The sequence below is a fragment of the Chelonoidis abingdonii genome, chromosome 10, assembly GCF_003597395.2.
Source record: "Chelonoidis abingdonii isolate Lonesome George chromosome 10, CheloAbing_2.0, whole genome shotgun sequence".
Taxonomy (NCBI): Eukaryota; Metazoa; Chordata; order Testudines; family Testudinidae; genus Chelonoidis; species Chelonoidis abingdonii.
Window position 1 is genome coordinate 62335876 of NC_133778.1, and position 19932 is coordinate 62355807.

A 19932-nucleotide genomic window follows, 5' to 3' on the forward strand; every position below is an offset into this window, starting at 1 on the left:
CAAGGCACTGTCCTCTCTAATTGCTCACAAGACGGAGCAGAACCATGCTGGACTCTTTTTTCCCCTCTTCCCTTCCCGTGAGAACAGCAGGGAGAGTGGGAGGAACTCTGCTGGCTTCTACCAGGGTTAATTTTGCAAGGGGAGAAAGAGCTCATCAACTGTGAAAATAGTGAGAGAGTTGGCAATACTGCCTTAGACATGCCCAGATGAGAGTACTGATGGAAGATCATGCTGCTGTTCAAAATATGATCATATCTCCTCTTTATTGGGAGATATCATAGGAGCGGTTTATACACTGCAATATGAAGGCTTTTCTTCACAGTCTGAAAGCTTCACTTCTTTTTTAACTGACAGCTTAGATTCTGGAGCACAAGATACCAGCCATCAAAGAGTACGATTCAATCCCTAAATTACACACAAAAGATAAACCAAGTGAATGAAATAAGGATTTCCCTTTAACTGCTAGTTCTGATCTAGAATTAAGGATGGGTTGAGGTATGAAACCTGGGTGTATAAGGTAACTAATTTCTCCAACACTATGATCAGATATGCCAAACCAGTGGGAAAAAAAAAATGCAGAAATTGGGCTTGGTTTTGGCTTAATTGGCTTGAAGCTTCTTTTTTTGATTGCCCCTGCTTGCCAGGAGCCAACGTGGGGAGAGAGTCAGGGGTGCACAGCGGGCCCACCACAGCCCTAGACGGCACGCCGGAGGGATCTAGTCACCTAGAGTGTTGGCATTCTTAAGGATTGGCCTGTTTTGAAATGGGACAAGCTTGATTTTTGGCTTATTGTGAAAGTCAGGGTGCTTATTTACCAAGTGAAGGTTGGCAATGTGCTATGCATATCACTTTGGTAGCATACTGAATGGCCTTCCATGCTGACAGATTGCAAGATTAATTTATTTTAAGGTTTGTTATCTATTATGTTAAATATCTACATGATCATGCTTTCACATCTGGTACATCTCAACAGCTATCATACTTGTTGGTGTTGATCTCCAAGAGACTACACTGCATGGTCTCTGATGGACAACTTTGAATGGGCAACAGGCTTTGCTGAAAAATTTGGTTTGTATTACATTAACTACACTGATCCCAATCTGCCCAGAATTCCCAGAGAATCTTCAAAATATTATTCATCAATCATACTATGTAATGGCTTCCCAGACCCAGCATATGAACCACATTTGTGTCTCCAGCCACAGCCTGAAGGTAACTAACTAGAAATAGAACATAGGGATTAATATTAATGGCTAAGAGCATCCTAATGATTTCTACATTTATGTAATAAAGTACATTACTTTGTGAATTCCCTACAGCTCCAGCATATCCAAATTAGGGACTCAATTACAGTAGTTGCTAACTGAGCTATTCTTCTTCGAGTGCTTGCTCATATTCATTCCAAGTAGGTGTGCGCGCGCCACGTGCACGTTCGTCGGAAGAATTTTCCCCTAGCAACACCCGGCGGGTCAGCAGGCGCCCCCTGGCGTGGCGCCTTTGCGGCACCGTATATATGCCCCTGCCGACCCGGACGCTCCTCAGTTCCTTCTTACCGCCCGTGTCGGTCGTTGGAACGTGGAGTGCGGCTTAGCTGACCTCCACATCCCTAGCGTTTCACCCGTTCTACATAGTTCTTAGTTAGTTAGTGTTGTTTGGTAGTTGTTAATAGTTAATAGTTATAAGTATAGTTGTTAAACGTAGTTGTATATAGTTAGTGGGCTGAGGTATACTCCTCCTCGCCCGCTCCGGGACCCAGGCTCATGCCCGGCTCTCCCGGCTTCAAGCAGTGCTCGGCCTGTCGTCGGCCGATGCCAACGGGAGACCCCCACGATCGTTGCCTCAAGTGCCTGGGGAATCCCATCTGACGGAGAAGTGCCGCATCTGCAAGTCCTTCAAACCGCGGACAAAAAAGGAGCGGGACTCCCGTTTAAAGCAGCTCCTTATGGAGGCCGCCCTGACTCCGGCAGTTCCGGCACCGACCGCACCGGCACCGAAACCACCGTCTTCGGCACCGGGGACGAGCGGTACCGCCACAGCACCGCGGCACCATAAGTCCTCGTCTGAGCAGCCAGCCCGGCGGCGCTCGCTTTCACCCTCGGCCGAAGAAGGCGAAGGCTCCTGCGGTCGCGCCTCCGGAACCGCAGTCCGAGCCAGGAAAGCCGTGCCGGCACGCACCACTATCTGCCCCGGCACCGGTGCTTCCCGTACCGTCGACTCCGGCCGGGCAAGGGCCGTCGAGTCCGGTGCTTGATAGCTCCCCGGCACGTGCCGTGGTCGAGCTCACGATCCCGACTACGCCAGAAACCTTCACGACGGCGCGGGACCTGATAGCGCTCACTGAGCCTTCCCTGCCTCAGCCCCCGGCACCGCCGGTGCGGGCGCTTCCCTCTATGGGAAAGCCAGCGATGCTCCAACCTCCATCTCTCGGAGCACTGGATAGGCGCCGGTCCCGATCGAGATCTCGGCACCGATCCCGCTCACGCCATGGTTCGCCATCCGACGCCGCTCGCAGTCCCGGCACCGATCCTACTCTCGGCGCCGGTCGTACTCGCGGCACCGGTCCAGGTCCCGATCTACAGACCGACGCTCAGCACGTCGCTCTGGCTCTCGGCACCGCTTCCGACGAAGTCCATCATACCGTCGGCGCACCGATCCCGGTCGACCTCCCGGCACCGCGCTGGTCGTAGGTCCGGTCCCGATCTCGGCACCGGTTCGACTCTCGGCACCGTTCCCCGGCACCGACCGTCACTCGGCACCAGTCCTACGGTTGTCTGCCCCGCCTTGGCCTTCCAGACACCCTTCCGGCTCCTCGCGACCAGACAGCGTGCTCTATGGGGATGTGGGCCAAGATCCGGACCAGCCCCAGCAGTGGTCCTTCTGGACGCCTTGGGCGTACCATCAAGCCCAAGAAGGCGATCCTTTCCCGCCGGCGAGATCTGCTGGTGCAGCTCGAGTGCCAGAGGCCACCATCAGCGTTCCTCCTCCGGCAACCGATGTTGCCGAGTCACAGGACCCCAGAGCACCCCTCGAACCGAGCCATGCTCTGGATCAACAACCTGCAGGGAGCCCCCGGTCCCCGGTCTTTCCTCCTCCTCCTCCCCAGATGAGGCAGTGGCGGGCACTTCGACCTCTGGCCCGCCCCCTATTGACCTTCGCGCTCATCAAGATTTGCTCCGCAGAGTGGCTTTGAGCATTAATCTACAGCGGAGGAGGTGCCGGAAGTTGAGGATCCCGTAGTGGACATTCTCTCATCCGATGCACCAACGAGGGTCGCCTTGCCCTTCATACGAACTATTCAGGCCAAAGCGGAGTCTATTTGGCAGGCCCCAGCATCGATCCCTCCGACGGCCAGAGGCGTGGAGAGAAAGTACATGGTACCCTCCAAGGGGTACGACTACCTGTACACCCATCCTCCTCCATGCTCTCTGGTCGTCCAATCCGTGAATGAGAGGGAGCGTCATGGCCAACCAGCCCCCCGCCCAAAATCGCGTGAGGCTAAACGTATGGACCTGCTGGGCCGTAAGATTTACTCCGCTGGGGGTCTCCAGTTACGTGTCGCAAACCAACAAGCGCTGCTAGGCAGATATGATTTTAATACCTGGCAGACCATGGACAAGTTTACTGAACTGGTCCCGGTAGACTCCCGCCCTGAGTTCAAAAGTCTCGTGGAAGAGGGCAAGAAGATCTCAAGGACAGCCTTACAGGCTGCGCTCGACGCCGCCAGACTCAGCAGCTAGAACCATCGCGTCGGGCGTTACCATGAGACGGATTTCCTGGTTGCAAGTGTCCGGCTTACCTCCGGAGCTGCAGCATACCATACAAGACCTCCCTTTTGAAGGGCAGGGCCTCTTCTCAGAGAAGACGGACCCAAGGCTGCAAAGCCTTAAAGATAACCGCATAATAATGCGCTCCTGGGCATGCACACACCGCAGACCCAGCGGAGGTCCTTTCGACAGCAACCTCAGCGCCCTTATCCCCCCCACGCCCCCGCCAAGACTTCAACAGACGGCGGGGACGGGTGAACCGACGACGCCAGTCCGGTTCCCAAGGGGGGCAAAACAACGGTACCGCCAAACCACCGGCGGGACCGAAGCAAAACTTTTGAAGGTGCGCCAGAGAGCAGAGCACCAGTCCCTTCCCGGACTCCTCTTCTTTTTTCCACCGCCTTTCTCCCTTCCTCCGGCGTGGACCCGGATAACTTCAGACCAATGGGTCTTGCGCACGGTGGAGTTTGGTTACCATCTCCAGTTTATTTCGCCTCCACCCTCCCACCCACCCACCCTCCCCGTCCCTCTTCAGGGACCCCTCTCACGAGCACCTCCTCTGGCAGGAGGTCCTCACGCTTCTCGAACTCGGAGCGATAGAAGAGGTGCCTCACGACCTCAGAGGCCGAGGGTTTTACTCCCGCTATTTTTTAATCCCCAAGTCGAAAGGAGGTCTCCGTCCCATCCTAGACCTCCGCGGACTCAACGCCTTCGTAAGGAAGTTACGATTCCGCATGGTATCCTTGGGGTCCATCATCCCTTCCTTGGATCCGGGAGACTGGTTCGCTGCTCTCGACATGAAGGACGCGTACTTTCATGTTTCGATCTACCCGCCTCACAGACGCTTTCTCCGCTTTCTGGTGCGGGACCGGCACTTTCAATTCACGGTCCTACCATTTGGCCTGTCCTCTGCCCCACGTGTCTTCACGAAATGTATGGCAGTAGTGGCCGCTTGCCTCCGTCGCCAGGGATATGTGTCTTCCCTTACCTGGACGACTGGCTGGTTCGCGCGTCCTCCCAGGCTCAGGTCGCCGCGCACATGACAATCATCAGGGACCTGTTCGAATCTCTAGGGCTCCTGATAAATTTCGGACAAGTCCATCCTCGTACCATCCCAGAGGATAGAATTCATCGGGGCCGTCTTGGACTCTATGGTCGCGACAGCCTCACTTCCACCCAGCCGTTTCCAGGCACTACTCACTATCATAGACAGCCTGCTAGCCTTCCCCACGACCTCGGCCAGGGTCTGTCTCAGCCTCTTAGGCCACATGGCGGCGTGTACTTTTGTAACCAAGTATGCCAAACTCCGCCTGCGCCCACTGCAGATATGGTTAGCTTCGGTTTACCGTCCACGCAGGGACAGCATGGACATCGTTGTCACACTCACAGAAAGCGTCCTACACTCCCTCCGATGGTGGCGAAATCCCGCCCTGGTGTGTGCGGGGTTACCGTTTCACCCCAGACAGCCGTCCATTTCCTTAACAACGGACGCATCCTCTCTGGGCTGGGGAGCTCACATGGGGTCTCGTCGAACACAGGGCCTCTGGTCCTCTCGGGAGCTGTCGCTGCACATAAACATCAGGGAGCTGAGGGCCGTCCGCCTCGCCTGCCAGGCTTTTCTTCCTCACCTGCGAGGCCCGTTCTGTCTTAGTGCTCACGGACAACACCACCGCGATGCACTATATAAAACAAGCAGGGGGGGACGCGCTCTCTCCCTCTTTGTCAGGAGGCGATAACGCTGTGTGGAAGTTTGTGTAACCCACGGCATCGATCTGGAAGCCTCTTTTCTTCCAGGAGTCCAGAACGTGTTGGCAGACCGGCTCAGCAGGTCCTTTCTAGCCCACGAGTGGTCTCTTCGTCCGGACATAGTCCATTCTCTTTTTTCCGGCGGTGGGGATTTCCCCGAATCGACCTCTTCGCGTCCCGCACCAACCGGAAGTGCCCCTGTTCTGCTCCTTCCGCGGTCTCGACCGCGGCTCTCTGTCGGACGCGTTCCTCCTACCTTGGTCGACCCACCTCCTCTATGCCTTCCCGCCGTTCCCCTTGGTGCACAAAGTCCTCGTAAAGCTACGCAGGGACAAGGCCCGACTAATTCTCATCGCCCCAGCGTGGCCTCTCGCCAACACTGGTACCCCACGCTGTTGCACCTGTCCATAGCCAGTCCGGTTCCCCTGCCGGTCCATCCGGACTTGATATCACAAGACCACGGCAGGCTTCTCCACCCCGACCTCCGGTCCCTCCACCTGACTGCGTGGCTCCTGGCTGGCTGAGCTCTGCAGAGCTGCGCTGTTCCACCCCAGTGCAGCAAGTGCTCTTGGGAAGTAGGAAACCTGCAACCAGGGCTACCTACCTGGCAAAATGGAAGAGGTTTTCCTGCTGGTGTCATCACACGAGGACTGTCACCAGCTCAGGTTCCCATCCAAGTGCTACTGGAATATCTATGGCACCTTAAACAACAAGGCCTCGCGCTCTCATCCTCCGCGTCCACCTAGCGGCCATTTCCTCCTTCCATCCAGGAGAAGGCTCTCCTCCGCCTTCTCTCACCCTATGGTCTCGAGGTTCCTCAAGGGCCTGGAGCGCCTGTATCCCCAGGTCCGCTATCCCGCCCCTCCTGGGACCTCAATCTGGTTCTCTCGAAACTAATGGCCCCTCCTTTCGAACCCTTGGCAACCTGCTCTCTCCTGTACCTATCGTGGAAGGTGGCGTTCCTTGTGGCCATTACATCGGCCAGGAGAGTCTCAGAGCTCGCGCTCTGGTGGCGGACGCACCATACACGATATTCCATAAAGACAAGGTGCAACTCCGTCCGCATCCGGCCTTTCTGCCCAAGGTGGTCTCCCATTCCACGCTAGCTGGCTCACACTTCTTCAGGGCGATCCCCTACCCTCATTCCCGAGAGCGCAATCTCTTTGTGCCTATACAAACAATTCGTGCCAGCCACTGTGTCGTCAAGTGCCCACTTTTTTTCATTCGCCTTGGTGACAGTCCGTACGATGCTAATGCACTAAAATTTAGTACAGTTTTTGAACTTAATTCACCTCACAAAAAAGTTCTTTTTTTTTTTTTTTTTATTTTTTTTTTTGTTTTTTTTTTTTTTGAAGATTTTCCAATGAACTTAACCATTTCAGATACCTTTGTTATAATGAAGACCTATATACCTCCTAGTTTGTGTGTGTTTTTTTGTGGGTGGGGTTGTAAACGGGCTAGTTTTTTTGCGGGGGTGAAAATAGATCGGCTCTTGGGTGAAACATAATATTGATGAATCTTGGCGTCCCTGCTTAGGCTGTCTATTCAACAGGCTCCACTCCGACGCCCACCGTCCTAGGTAAGCTGGATTCACCCTTGAATGAATATGAGCAAGCCCGAAGATAAAGAAAGCGGTTACTCACCTTGTAACTGTTGTTCTTCGAATGTGATTGTTCATATTCATTTCCAACCTGCCTCCTTCCCCTACGTCGAAGCGGCAAGAAGGAACTGAGGAGCGGCCGGGTCGGCAGGGGCATATATACGGTGCCGCAAAGGCGCCACGCCAGGGGGCGCCTGCCGACCCGCCGGGTGTTGCTAGGGGAAAATTCTTCCGACGAACGTGCACGTGGCGCGCGCACACCTGCTTGGAATGAATATGAGCAACACATCTCGAAGAACAACAGTTACAAAGGTGAGTAACCGTCTTTTACTGGTGAATACACTGGGAACTGATGTTTCTTATGTTGAACTACATGGGGCTGCTGCATACACCTTCAAATATTACTTTACATTTATGAATGAAGAAACACACTTTTTTGCTGCAGATTGAGAATATTGTCAAAACTAGGAATTTCAGTCCACAAAGGAGTTAGGTCCAAAACCTCTAGAACCAGTTGAGCTAACTTAAAGGGTATGTAATACTTGCACGGCACCCTTGGTGTATGTGATGCTGTTCAAAACATAGGGATCTAGCAGTCTTTGGAGAATGCGAGACTCTTTAAATGAAACACTTTTTCCTATCCAATAGAAAATGATCTCTGCCTAAGCATGGCAGAGTGTGAAGGTGACACTGTGCAACAAAGTAACTTCTGAATATTTTTTTCTGGTATTTTCAAAAGTGGTTTCTGAGAGTTAGGTAAACGTAAAAGCTGTATAATCTAATGATTGGTGCTAGATTAATATTACTCTTTTTTTTGAGAGAGAAGGGTGAATTTCCTTTTGAATGGTCTTAAATGTCCAAATTAAAATGACCAATTACTAACCTATCTTCCCCCATCTGTTGTTAGACAGTATACTGATTAGGTGCCCTCAAAGAGTTATGAATGAGTAAGGAGAAATCAAATAGGTATGTACATGAAGTAGTTCATAAAAAGAGGCATTGACGATATTCAGTTCTTGTCTTCTCAGGTACTGCTACACCAACGGCTAGCACAATGGGGTCTGTGCACAATGCGTCCAGTGGGAAAGTACAGGTTTTGGGATTCAGTTTAACTTCACTGAATGCAGAAATAGGACTGTATCTTCTATTTCCTTTTGCTCTGATTGGTGTGTTAGGATTTGCTCTTTTTTCATACAAATATGGCAAGTTATCCAAAAGAGTAACCGAGTAAACCATCAGGATAGAGTTAAGTAAAATACACATTTTTGAAGTATGTGCGTGCGCAACATAAAGACGTTCTCTTCTTTAAAGTCTTAAGGACCAGACACACAATACCACCTGTACTTGTTAGCTACTCTTGAGAGGTTCTTTCATCTGTTGTTCCTAGCTTACATTAACTTAAATAGTTATACTATAAGTGCTAATTGGTTAGCTTTTTTTATGTACACCTATTTTTAAATCAAAACTTAAGCAGTGGCAAGCTGTTCACCATTTTTGATCTACTTAAAGAACTTAAATTGGCTCAAGAAGAGATCTCCTTAAGGCAAATGCTAGTTGGCACTATGACTGACTGACTAGTATAACATTCCAAAAAGATAATACACATTTAGAAACAACAAAAGCTGTCAGGTAAGATCACTGGTCTTGAGCATCTGTCCCCCTTATTCTGGATGTAAGTCTCTCTTGTTTAGAGGAAGACACTGCTGCTGTGACATTTGCTAATGTTAAGCAACACTAGCTGCTCCCTCACAAACATAGCATACTTCCTTGTATACAGCTATTTTGATTTAGCATTTGATCACGTCTAGAAAAGGTCTTCAAAATGAACTCTAAAATTTTACACAGTGCAAATCAAGCTGGATATAAAGACAAGCTCGAACTATTACAAAATTGGAATGCATTCAACAAATTGTCCTGGAATGTCAACGTTTTCCAAAAAGTTGATTAGACTGATGATGTAATTTACATCTTACTGTGCTTGTCTTTAACAGCGTTTGTTAAATTTCACATGCTAAGTTTCTAATGTAAAATTAGAAACCAGGGACAGACTTTGGTTTGAACCATGTGATAACAGAAAAATTAAAATTTTAGATAAAATGAACTGAAGTCTTGCTGAGTTTTTGTACTCGCACCTATCACTTGTAGTATTAAGTATAGCAAATACATTTTTTAGATCTATGTAAGTGCTTAACATACAAAACTTGAAGTTTGGTTGATGGAACCAAACACAGAAATTTACCACAAAGTTGGTTGTCTCCTTATTAAACATTCCTTCATTTACAGCTGGAGTCCCTTTCTGTTTTTATTAGAAAAATTAAGCTGTCTAATAGTCTTAAAGCCTGGTTACTAACAGTTCTTGGGCAACAGCATTTTCATCTCTGTCCAAAGTAAAACAAGAGAAGGTAATGCAGATGAAGTTGTTTAAGCACAAAAGAAGTAAGTTGTAAAAGAGTTTGTACATAGAAGTTGCTCTGGTTAAACTAAAGGCATGATGATAAACTGATGAAATTTGGGCAGATACTTATCACACCTTTAGCAATTCTTAGGTGTAGACCAGGTTCCTCTTGCATGTAGCTGTTAAGAACTCCACTTTGTAGCTCCCTGAGTTTGAAGGAAAGCTACTGTATGGAGCTATTGTAAATGCTCTAGGCAAAGGAAATATGTTATTACGGTTTAGTACCATGAAGACAACAGTCCTTTAGATGTTCCACTTTACCTGGGAAAAAATGAGAGACAGATCTTCTCCCCTTGAACCAACCTAGCACAGTATCCTGGAGTTACTTGCAGCTGCTAGAAGCAAAGAGTAAGTCTTGAAATTCTAGATCAGGGGTCAGCAGCCTCTGGCAGGCAGCTCGCCAGGGTAAGTACCCTGGTGGGCTGGGCCACTTTGTTTACCTGTTGCATCAGCAGGTACGCTGATTGCAGCTCCCACTGGCTCATGGGCAAGGGATATCCTGGCTGGAGCTGCAATCGGCCGAACCTGTTCTAGATGGTTAAAGCAGCTCCATAGCAAAAAGCCATTGGGAAATAAGGGACGTACTTCACACCAACTGGATTAAGTGTAGTTTTCTTTGTTACGTGTACATAAAAGGAGAAATTTTATACAAAACTAGGAACTGCTTGTTAGTTTTTTGAAAAACAGTTTATTGAGTGCTTGGGAATTAAAAACTACAAGGTTTTGCTGGCAGTTGCAGAAGCAAGAGAAAATTAAACAAATATCTGATTTGCAACCTACTGCTTCTGACACTTGCTTACTCATTGGCCTACCAAGTACTTCATATTAATGCTGGGTCTTAGACTGCTGTAGCAGAATAGTCCTAGATTAAAGAAGTGCCTTCCAAGATAGCAGGAGGGCTAGTAAATGCTGATAGAAGTTCCTAATTTTTTGAACTTTTATCATATTAAATAGCATAGCACTTCGTACTTCAGTCATGGGATGTGAAGTGAAGTATTATATAGTTCAGTCAGTGTAACCCATCAGCCCCACTATCCAGCAGAAGTTTTAGTTTCATTAAATCAAATGAGAAAAACAATTGCCCAGTTACTCAAAATTACATTTGTTGGGTGGAATTTCCATTCCAAGTATTGTTTTCATCTTCTCCATCATCTTGAGTCCTCAATCTATATATTTTTCCTTCTTTTTTAAAGTCCTCCCCACGCTTTTCCAGTACTCGTTTCCTCACTGCTTGCCTAGACATGAAGAAAATTCAATTTAAGAGCAGTTTCCTTAACAGCAATTGCATTTATATTATCTCTTTTCCTATGCCAGGTCTACTCCTCATTTTGAGGTTTGCTTGACTGGAACAAAGTTGCAATCTATTGCTTTCCTACAGATCATGGTACTCAATTTAGTTGAAAATATGTGACTTTAGGAGCTATGCAGATCCTCTATCTGTAATAAATGTCTGACAGGGAGAGAGCCTTTGCAGCTGCTGGGGGTAAGGAGCAGGTGAAGCAAATGAGAATTTCTTCAACTCTCATTAAAATAACTTTCTTGTACAACCACAGGTTGAGAAGATTTGAGGGCAGTATGGAAAAATGGAGGAGAGAGAAGAGACTCAAAGGCAGTCATCTGATAGTGTGGCACTGCAGCACTGCTAACCCTCCTAGACAGTATTTCTCAAATGCAGCCACCAGGGGCTTTTCTTGTGGCCACAGCCTCCTGGGCTGTGATGGGGGTGCAGGAAAGCAGTTGTCCCTCCCTGGTACTCCTGGACACGCAGCCTTGGTGTTGGTTGCTGGGGCTTCCAGTTCAGCCCTACTCCCCTCTGGAGACACCTGGGGCACAACGCTGGTGAGTTCCCCATCTTCCCAAGGATGGCATGGAAGACAGGCTCCAGCCCCAGTTGCCTGGCTTTGCGACTGTCCCCTAGCCGTAGGGCTTCAGGCTCTGCCCCCCCAGCCAGAGCTTGATTTGTCCCTAAACTTGCCAGGGCTGAGTGAGTTTGTTAATATCACTTTTCATAGGAGACTTACTAGCTAGCAATAGATATGCACAAATAATTACTTTTAGGAAAAACAAATTACAATGATTTGGACATTAAGTATTTTAGGAAAGTGTGAGCAGCCAAAACAAGAGTTGGTGGCCACACTCTAAGGCCACCAAATAATTTGGCCTGAGAATCCCTGCTTAAAGCTAGTGACTATAAAAGGCACTTTCCCAGAATGGACTGATTATGCAATAACCATTCTTGCATTAAAGATGTTTGAGAGCTCGTTCAACAGGGTACTGGAGTTCCAAGGTATAATCAAGAGCCTGATTCATGGGCTGGGTTTGAGTCATGAATTCCCTCTCTTGCTTCTAAGACTGCCAATTGAAAGACTTCACACATTCTGTAGCTATGGAGAAGGGATGTTTCTCCTTGAAAATAACCACTAGCTGCCAAGCATTAGTGCAGCAAAGGAGACTCACTCATCTGTATGAGTAGAGCTGGGAGAAATTTCAGTCAAATAATAAATTCACCAAAAAAATGGTTTTGGGGTGATCAAAACCATTCAGGTCAGCTTGGGTGAATAGTTTCAACTGAATAAAAAAATGAGGGGAAAATTTTTAAAGAAGTCAGAACAGTTCATTTTGAAATGATTTGAATGATGTTCTTTCAAAACAACATTCAAATATTTCCCTTGACCCAAATGAAATTCACGTTAAAAGGAAAACTCAAAGCATTGGCTCAGCTCTACCTCAAAGTACCTCTCAACCATTACTAAGGAAATACTATCCCTCTTTTACGGATAGAATTGAAGCACAAAATAGATTAAGTATCAGAGGGGTAGCTGTATTAGTCTGTATCCACAAAAACAAGGAGTCCGGTAGCACCTTAAAGACTACCAGATTTATTTGGGCATAAGCTTTCGTGGTAAGTGGGTTTTTTACCCACGAAAGCTTAGGCCCAAATAAATCTGTTAGGCTTTACGGTACCACCGGACTCAAGACAGATTAAGAGACTTGGCCAAGATCACGTAAGAAATGGGTGGCTAAGCCAAGAACTGAATCCAAGTTCCAGTCTCCGATGCACTAGACTAGATCATCTTTCCTACCTTGTGGGCCAGCAGCAAAGATGTTAACATACATGCAGTTTTAGTCCTTTTTTTTTTTTTTTTAACTACAAATTAGAAATGGAACACGAGTCAGATCTGCTTACCTGCTTGGCTCCCCCATGCTAGATGGTAAAGGATTTGAATGTTCTTGCTGATGTCCTGCTCTTGCTGTAGGTTGCGAGGGGGGAGGGCTGGTAAACAAGAAGTTGCTAATAAACTTCCAGCCAGCTATGAGTGGATAAAGTATTGTGCCCAAGAATTTCCAAAGATTTCCACCTGATGCCTGTACTACTGAAGTAGTAGGTCTTCCCGCCTATTCAAGAACAAAGGAAGTTAAGACATTTTTGAAGAGCAACAGATTTCACAGGATATTTGACATACCACTGGTTGAAAAGTAGCTCAATGGATAAATGTAGACACCCGAATATTTCAGTTTGTCTCACATCTCCAATTCCACCACACTGACATAATGTGTGCTGGGAGTGAGTTCTGGGCACTGACCATACAAATGGGCAGCTGGCAGCTTAATATTTTTCAACCACTTATAAAACAAAGTTATTAATAAATAGTTTATTCAACTCTTTCTGTACTAGATCAGTCAGATCAGGGCTCCCTGTGATAAACCGGAAGGTCTACCAGAGACTGAGGAGAGCTCCCATAAAGGGTTGGCTGAGTGACTATGGGAGCAGAGTAAGGAAGCAAGAAGGCAGCCTGGTCGCTGGAACCAGTATATGCAGCAACATGCTCATGCTTTGGCATTTCACTACCAGTGCTGTATGGTGGTGATTTTGCTCATCCTTGGTGTTTAAGGATAATGCTAATTTATTTTTAAATGCTCGTCTGTGTCTAGGGCTCCATGAACATACACTTAGCATTCCAAGATGGCTATTTGTTAGCTAGGGGAAGACAAAGAAAAAGGGAAGGGTGAAAGTCAAAAATCCAAACGAGTCTGTTTTAGCAGCTTCTAACTATTAAACATATTTACTTTCAAGTTTCCTAAATCCTGAGGAATTTAAATCCCCCTTACAAGTACAAATCTCTATACAGTCTTAACTACGGAGTTGTAACTGATGCCACTAATCAACAGCATACCATGAGGAGAGTCATCTTTCCAAACAGACAAAAAAATCTTGATAAAAATGTATTAAAGAATTACACTAATTGCCTAGGACTGGTAATGTAAAGTAGACATTTAAGTCTGAACTGTACGTGTAATGAAAGACACAATATTGTACTTATTTGTGAACTGAAAAGAAATATATACTTGCCGGCAACAATACTATTGAAGCACTTGGTGCAAGCTCTAGGTCCAGTAATTTCTTTCCATAATCTTCTTTGGTAAACTCCCTTCTGGGAAACATTGTAGCCAATGAAAAATTACCGTAAGTGTTGCCAACAGTCTGTAAGAATGCATCATATTAACATAGGTCATAACTTACATTCAAAGTATGAAGAGATTTGCCCCTTCCAATATGCTTTCCTGTAACAACCCCACGGTTCTATTTCAAAATGTGGGAAAACTTCACACAGGAAAAGTGCAAGAGTTTTACATATCTGATTTCGTCTCTCATCAGTCACATCCTTCATTGGGTAAAATGAGTATTCTCCCAAAAAAGAATTAATGCTGCTCTACTAGACACACAGTAGGTGATGCTGAAAAGGTAGCAATCAAAGCCCTCAATGTATACAACAGGAAGGGAAAAGGGAGGCCCTAGACTGGTGGTCAGAAAAGCAGATAACTATGTGCCAGCTGTGAACCTGTTTAAATTCAACCTCTGGCAGCCTTTAAAGTCCATCTCAGCAGTAAGAGGGACTGTAGCACACAATTTTGAGCCCAACATCAAAAAAATTCCAGTTTCTAAAAACCGTGATGAGTGTGTCAGCTGTTATAGATAATTTTAAGTGTTCTAGGATTACCTTTTCTGTAACTTTTAAAAATAAAGGAAACATTAAATTTACCTGTGCAGCAAACTGCCTCGCTTCTTCCAAGAGGGCTTCAGAAGGAAACTGATTAGTAAAGGAAGATCCATCTGGGAGGCGGAACTGAATTCTCGCTATAGCACTGTGGGAGACATTTCACTTTTAGTCAGTGCACACAAGAATTTCAGGCAAGTGTCTTTAAGTATTCAAATATAGAAAAGAATGGTTACACTTTCCTAAGTTAAAGTCAGACAGACTGTCAGTATGGAATGCTCTGGAAAATAGTAGCCAATGGATCACACATACAGTCCTCATATAAATGAGCTTTAGGCACAAGGCTGTACAAAGAGCCAAGACTGCCAAACCCTCCCCCTGCTCACTTTCTTCTACTTATTTTGATTCCAAAATAGGGATGGAGGATCGGGTGTGTAGATTTGTGTGAACAATCTACTCAAAGAGAAGGGTATTTACAATACAGTGTTGTCCACATGCATTCTGTTGTTGGTACATGGTCCAGAGATCAGATTCTTTTGGACAGCAGTGTTTGCTGAGGGAGCACCTGCCCCCTAGATGTCTTTGTACTTCAGACCCAAGGGCATGAAGAGCAGGATAGGCCCAACCATCCCTCAATTCTTTTGCCAACAGAGAATCTCAGGGAAGCAGGATTCTGTCATCATGGGGCAAGGGGAGGGGTCATGGAATCCATGTGGACAAACATCTCGAAGAACCTTCAGGGTTGGTAACCATTCTTTGAGTGAGTGTCTTATGTGGATTGTTGACTAACAAGCAGTTGTCTGTTTGCTTGGAGGTGTATAGTAGAAGTCTTCCTTAAAGCATGACTAAGAGGAAAACCGTGCCAAAACAGGCATCCACTCTGGAAGCCTCTACCAAAGAGTACGGTCTTGTAAATGTGTGAACTGAGCTCCATGTAGCTGCCCTAGATTTGAAAATTAGAGACCCTCCTCAAACATTACAGCTCAGGCAGCTACTGTAGCTAGATGTATCTAACCTGGCCAACTCGTAACGTTCTTATACAGTTGGATATCCTTTTAGATAATATGAAACTATTGCCTGACCCATAGCCCTCTCTACAAAGCAATAGTTTAAACGTACTTATAAATGATTTTGTCCCGTCAACAGAAAAGGACAATGAGCTTCCCTCAAGGCTGAGTGGGGCTTATGGAAGAAAACTGGGAGATGAATGAACTGGTTTACATGGAGCAATTGTGGACAAGAACTTGAGATGAGGTCTGAGAATGACCCTGTCTTTATGAAACATGATGTAGGGGGGACCTGCCCTGAGGGCCTGAATCTCCCATACTCTGTAAGCAGATGAAATGACCACTGAAAAAAGGCAGTCTGCATAGATAAGTGATAACAAAACAGGTTGCTATGGGGAGATCCATCAACACTGCTAATAATTTAATATATTCAAGTATAATACTGAGGGATTTGGCTCTGGAAGTGGTGGAAAAAACACGAACAAAGTTCCTCTTAAGGAACATTACTACTGTAAACTGGAGGGGAAAAGTGATAGCAGGGTGATGTATCAAATGCCCTAACATAGAGCTGATCGAAAGTCCAGATTGCTTCAAGAGCTAGAAGACAGTCCAATATTGCTGAAATGGCTGTTGTCAAGGTAGAGCTATCACTTCAAGCTGAACCAGCACTACAAAAGTGAAAAATCCTACTGTAGATGCAAAAGATACTGCTGGGCTTCTAATTCTCAGAAGTAAATATAACAGACATTTCACAAAATTCTGGTAAGTCCTCTGCACTTCTACATACTGATGAGAAAGATTGATAGATAAGCACAGTCAAGCTGCAAGATAAATCCACTCCTTTTAACCTGAATCTATGAGGCAGTAAAATCATAGAGCATAGGGCCCTAACCAGCACAAATTAGATGTCCATAGAAATAATGCAAAAGTGAAATAGGTGATGTAAGAAAACAAACTTGTGCCTAATAATAAAAAAAAGCCACATGTCTGTGTGTACATCAAGTTGAAAAAATGAAAAACAGACAAGATTCTCTAACTTAATGCACAGGGGAAAAAGTTGATAATTCTGAGTAAGATTTCTGTTTATTCCTGATCATATTATTTATCATTCTGAGAGCCTCCATGAATAATGTGCTTCAAGCTGATAACGTGAAATCACACATATTTCTTGAAAGAATCAATAAGTTTACCTTACATCAACAACGTTTAATCATTCCAGCATAGTGTCATCTAATAGATTAGGCTCTGGTAAAAAAGTGTCTACTTCAGAGCTAAGGCTAGTAGTTTCCTTGCCTCCCTCCTCAAAAATACACACTGGTATAGTGGCGCACTGCTCACCTTCTTTCCTTCTGAGAGGCTTCTCTTCTAGCTTCCGCTTCAGCCTGCTTAGCTTGCTGAGCTGCAGCTTTTGCAGCTTCTGCTTCTTCCTTTGTCTTTGCAAAGCGAGCTGCTCTTTCAGCACGATCCTTTAATGCAACAAACACAAATTTATTAACTTGTGCTGTAAATTGTGTGTTAATACCCGTTCAGACAGAGTAACTGATGCAATTAAAAATTTGCTCTTGCCAAGAGCCAAGGAAGGGAGAAAGAGGCCAACCCAGTCACGTTGCAGACACTGCAGAAGAGAAACACTTCCCCTCTCCTAAGTGTTCAGCTTGTATCTTGTTATTTGATAAGTTATTCATTCTACTGAATACTGGAATTCAAGCTTGTTCAAATTTTTCTAAAACAAACTTTAGTATAACACTAATGTAAGACCTAATTTCTAATCACAGGACTCTTCAGAAGTTATAATGATGAAGTTCTGAGAATCACTTAGAACAGTGGTGGTTCTTCGAGTGCTTGCTCATATCCATTCCAGTTCGGTGTGCGCGCGCCGCATGCACGTTCGTCGGATGATTTTTACCCTAGCAACACTCGTGGGCCGGCAGGGCGCCCCCTCGAGTGGCGCCGCTATGGTGCCGGATATATACCCTTTCCGGCCCAACCGCCCCTCAGTTCCTTCTTACCGCCCATGTCAGTCGTTGGAACAGTGGAGCGCGTTCCACTGATCTCTACCTCCCTAGCTATTCGCTAGTTTCTAATCGTTATTGTGTACATAGTTCGATATTCTATATTTCTAGTTAGTTTTATTAGTTTTTTGTAGTAGTTATTGTATATTGTTAAGGGGGATAGGGGATTAGTCCCTTCCCCTCACCCGTACCGAGGCCCATGCCCAGTTCATCGGGCTTCAAACCGTGCTCGGCCTGTCATAGGCCGATGCCCACAGGAGACCCTCACGACTCCTGTCTCAAGTGCTTGAGCGAATCCCATCTCGCAGACAAGTGCCGCATCTGCAAGGCTTTCAAGCCCCGGACGAAAAAGGAGCGGGACATTCGTCTAAAGCAACTTTTCATGGAGGCAGCTCTAACTCCTCCATCTTCGGCACCGACTGTGGCACTGGGGACAAGTGCCTCTCCGCACCGGAGTGCACTGGTATAGTGAAGGCTCTTTGATAACAGCCTTCACTGGCCCAAGCTCCTGCCCGGCACTGCTCTCTCTCCCCAAGGAGCAAGAAGCATAAGACTCCTGCGGCTCCCGTATCTGCGCCACAGTCAGAGCGCATAACTAAGTCGGACCGCCCGGCAACATCAACTGCTGCGGCACCGACATCTTCTGCACCGTTGATTCCAGTCTCGGAAGAGCCGTCGAGTCAGATGCCTACCAGCTCCCCGGCACACGCCGTGGTTGAGCTTATCGTGCCCTCCACGCCGGAGATGTTCTCCACGGCACGGGAGTTGATTGCCTTGACGGAGCCCGAGCTGCCTCAAACCCCGGCACCACCAGTGCGAGTTGTTCAATCATTAGGCAAGCCCCCTCTTATGAGACCATTCTCACCCAGTACCACTGAATGTCGCCGGTCATGGTCCAGGTCCCGCAGGCGCTCTCGATCCCGTCATCAGTCCCGACGCTGCTCGCAGTCCTGGTACCGCTCTCCATCTAGGTACCGGTCATACTCGCAGCACCGGTCGAGATCCCGGTCACCGACCCAATATTCTTGGCACTGATCCAGGTCCTGGCACCACTCGCGGCACGGTACCTCTCGCAGCAGATCTCGACATGGGGATTCAAGGCACCGGTCGACCTCCCGGCACCGCGCCAGTCGCAGGTCCCGGTCTCACTCCCAGCACCGGTACGACTCTCAGTACTGTTCTCTGGTGCCGCGTGGAGATGGATCGAATGGACGCAGAGACCATCCCCAAACGCTGAGACCATCTCAGCTCCTCCGTGGCCTTCTCGTCATCCACCCGTCTCATCCCATGCGGACAGTGCTTCCTATGGAGATTCGGATACTCACAGCAAGTTCGCCCAAGGAACCCATGGCCCGGACCAGGGACCTCATCAGTGGTCCTTTTGGACACCTTGGGCTTATCACCAAGCCCAAGGTGAGCCGGCTGCACTATCACACTCCGGTCCTTCAGAACACCGAGTGCCAGAGGCCACTGTTAGCAGACCTCCCCCAGCTGGTACGGAGGAAGCTCCTGCCCACGCACCAGACCCACATGATCTTCCGGCTCCAGAGGTCCCCCAGGATCAGGAGTCAGTACAGGACCCACTCGTCCCGGGGCTTTCATCCTCCTCTTCTCCGGATGAAGCAGTAGCAGGGACGTCATCATCAGCCCGCCTCCAATTGACCTCAGGTCACACCAGGACCTTCTGCGGAGTGTCGCCCAGAATATCAACTTGCTGGTAGAGGACTCCTGCCAGGAATTTACAGCACTCCTGGAGAAAGGAAAGAAAGTAGCGCGGACCTCCCTACAGGCCTCGCTGGATGCCACCGATTCGGCAGCTAGAACGGTTGCCTCTGGAATCGCCATGCGACGTATATCATGGCTGCAAGTGTCAGGCCTGCCACCTGAACTTCAGCATACTATACAAGGCTTGCCATTTGATGGCCAGGGCCTATTCTCACAGAAGACGGACCCTAGGCTACAGAGTCTAAAAGATAATCGCATAATTATGCGTTCGCTAGGAATGCATACGCCACAGACTCAAAGACGTTCTTTCCACTCCCAACCTCAGCGCCCTTACCCCCCGCCTAGACCAAGGCAAGACTTTATCAGAAGGCGAGGTCGTACCAACCGCAGATGTCAGTCTGGACCTCAAGGGGGTAACAATTCCAGTCCCACCAAGCCAACAGCGGGACCCAAATGAAACTTTTGAGTGTGCGCCCGAGAGCAGTGTACCAATTGTCTCCCAGGATCGTTTTCAGTTCTACAACTGCCTTTCCTTGTTCCTCCCTGTGTGGTCCCAATTAACCTTGGATCTTTGAGTCCTACGCACAGTGGAGCTTGGATACCATCTTCAGTTTCTTTCTCCCCCT

The 19932-nt window shown here is 47.4% G+C and overlaps 2 protein-coding genes across 6 annotated transcripts in view; one reads left to right on the plus strand and one right to left on the minus strand.

Moving 5' to 3' along the window:
- Positions 1-8341, plus strand: part of LCT (lactase) — a 33559-nt gene extending 25218 nt beyond the window's left edge. Inside the window, 3 exon segments of the mRNA XM_032782623.1 lie at positions 974-999; positions 1002-1212; positions 8139-8341. Of these exon segments, the coding sequence (XP_032638514.1) occupies positions 974-999; positions 1002-1212; positions 8139-8341 (440 nt within the window).
- A 1889-nt stretch (positions 8342-10230) lies between these two features.
- UBXN4 (UBX domain protein 4) overlaps positions 10231-19932 on the minus strand; it is a 36210-nt gene continuing 26508 nt past the window's right edge. For all 5 annotated transcript variants that reach the window (XM_032782370.2, XM_075070258.1, XM_032782385.2 and 2 more), the window contains exons 9-13: positions 16908-17035; positions 14608-14710; positions 13917-14048; positions 12753-12961; positions 10231-10800 (exon numbers count right to left, since the gene is read on the minus strand). In XM_032782370.2, coding sequence (XP_032638261.1) covers positions 10662-10800; positions 12753-12961; positions 13917-14048; positions 14608-14710; positions 16908-17035 — 711 coding nt within the window. In that variant the 3' untranslated portion in view covers positions 10231-10661. The remainder of the gene's footprint in view (positions 10801-12752; positions 12962-13916; positions 14049-14607; positions 14711-16907; positions 17036-19932) is intronic.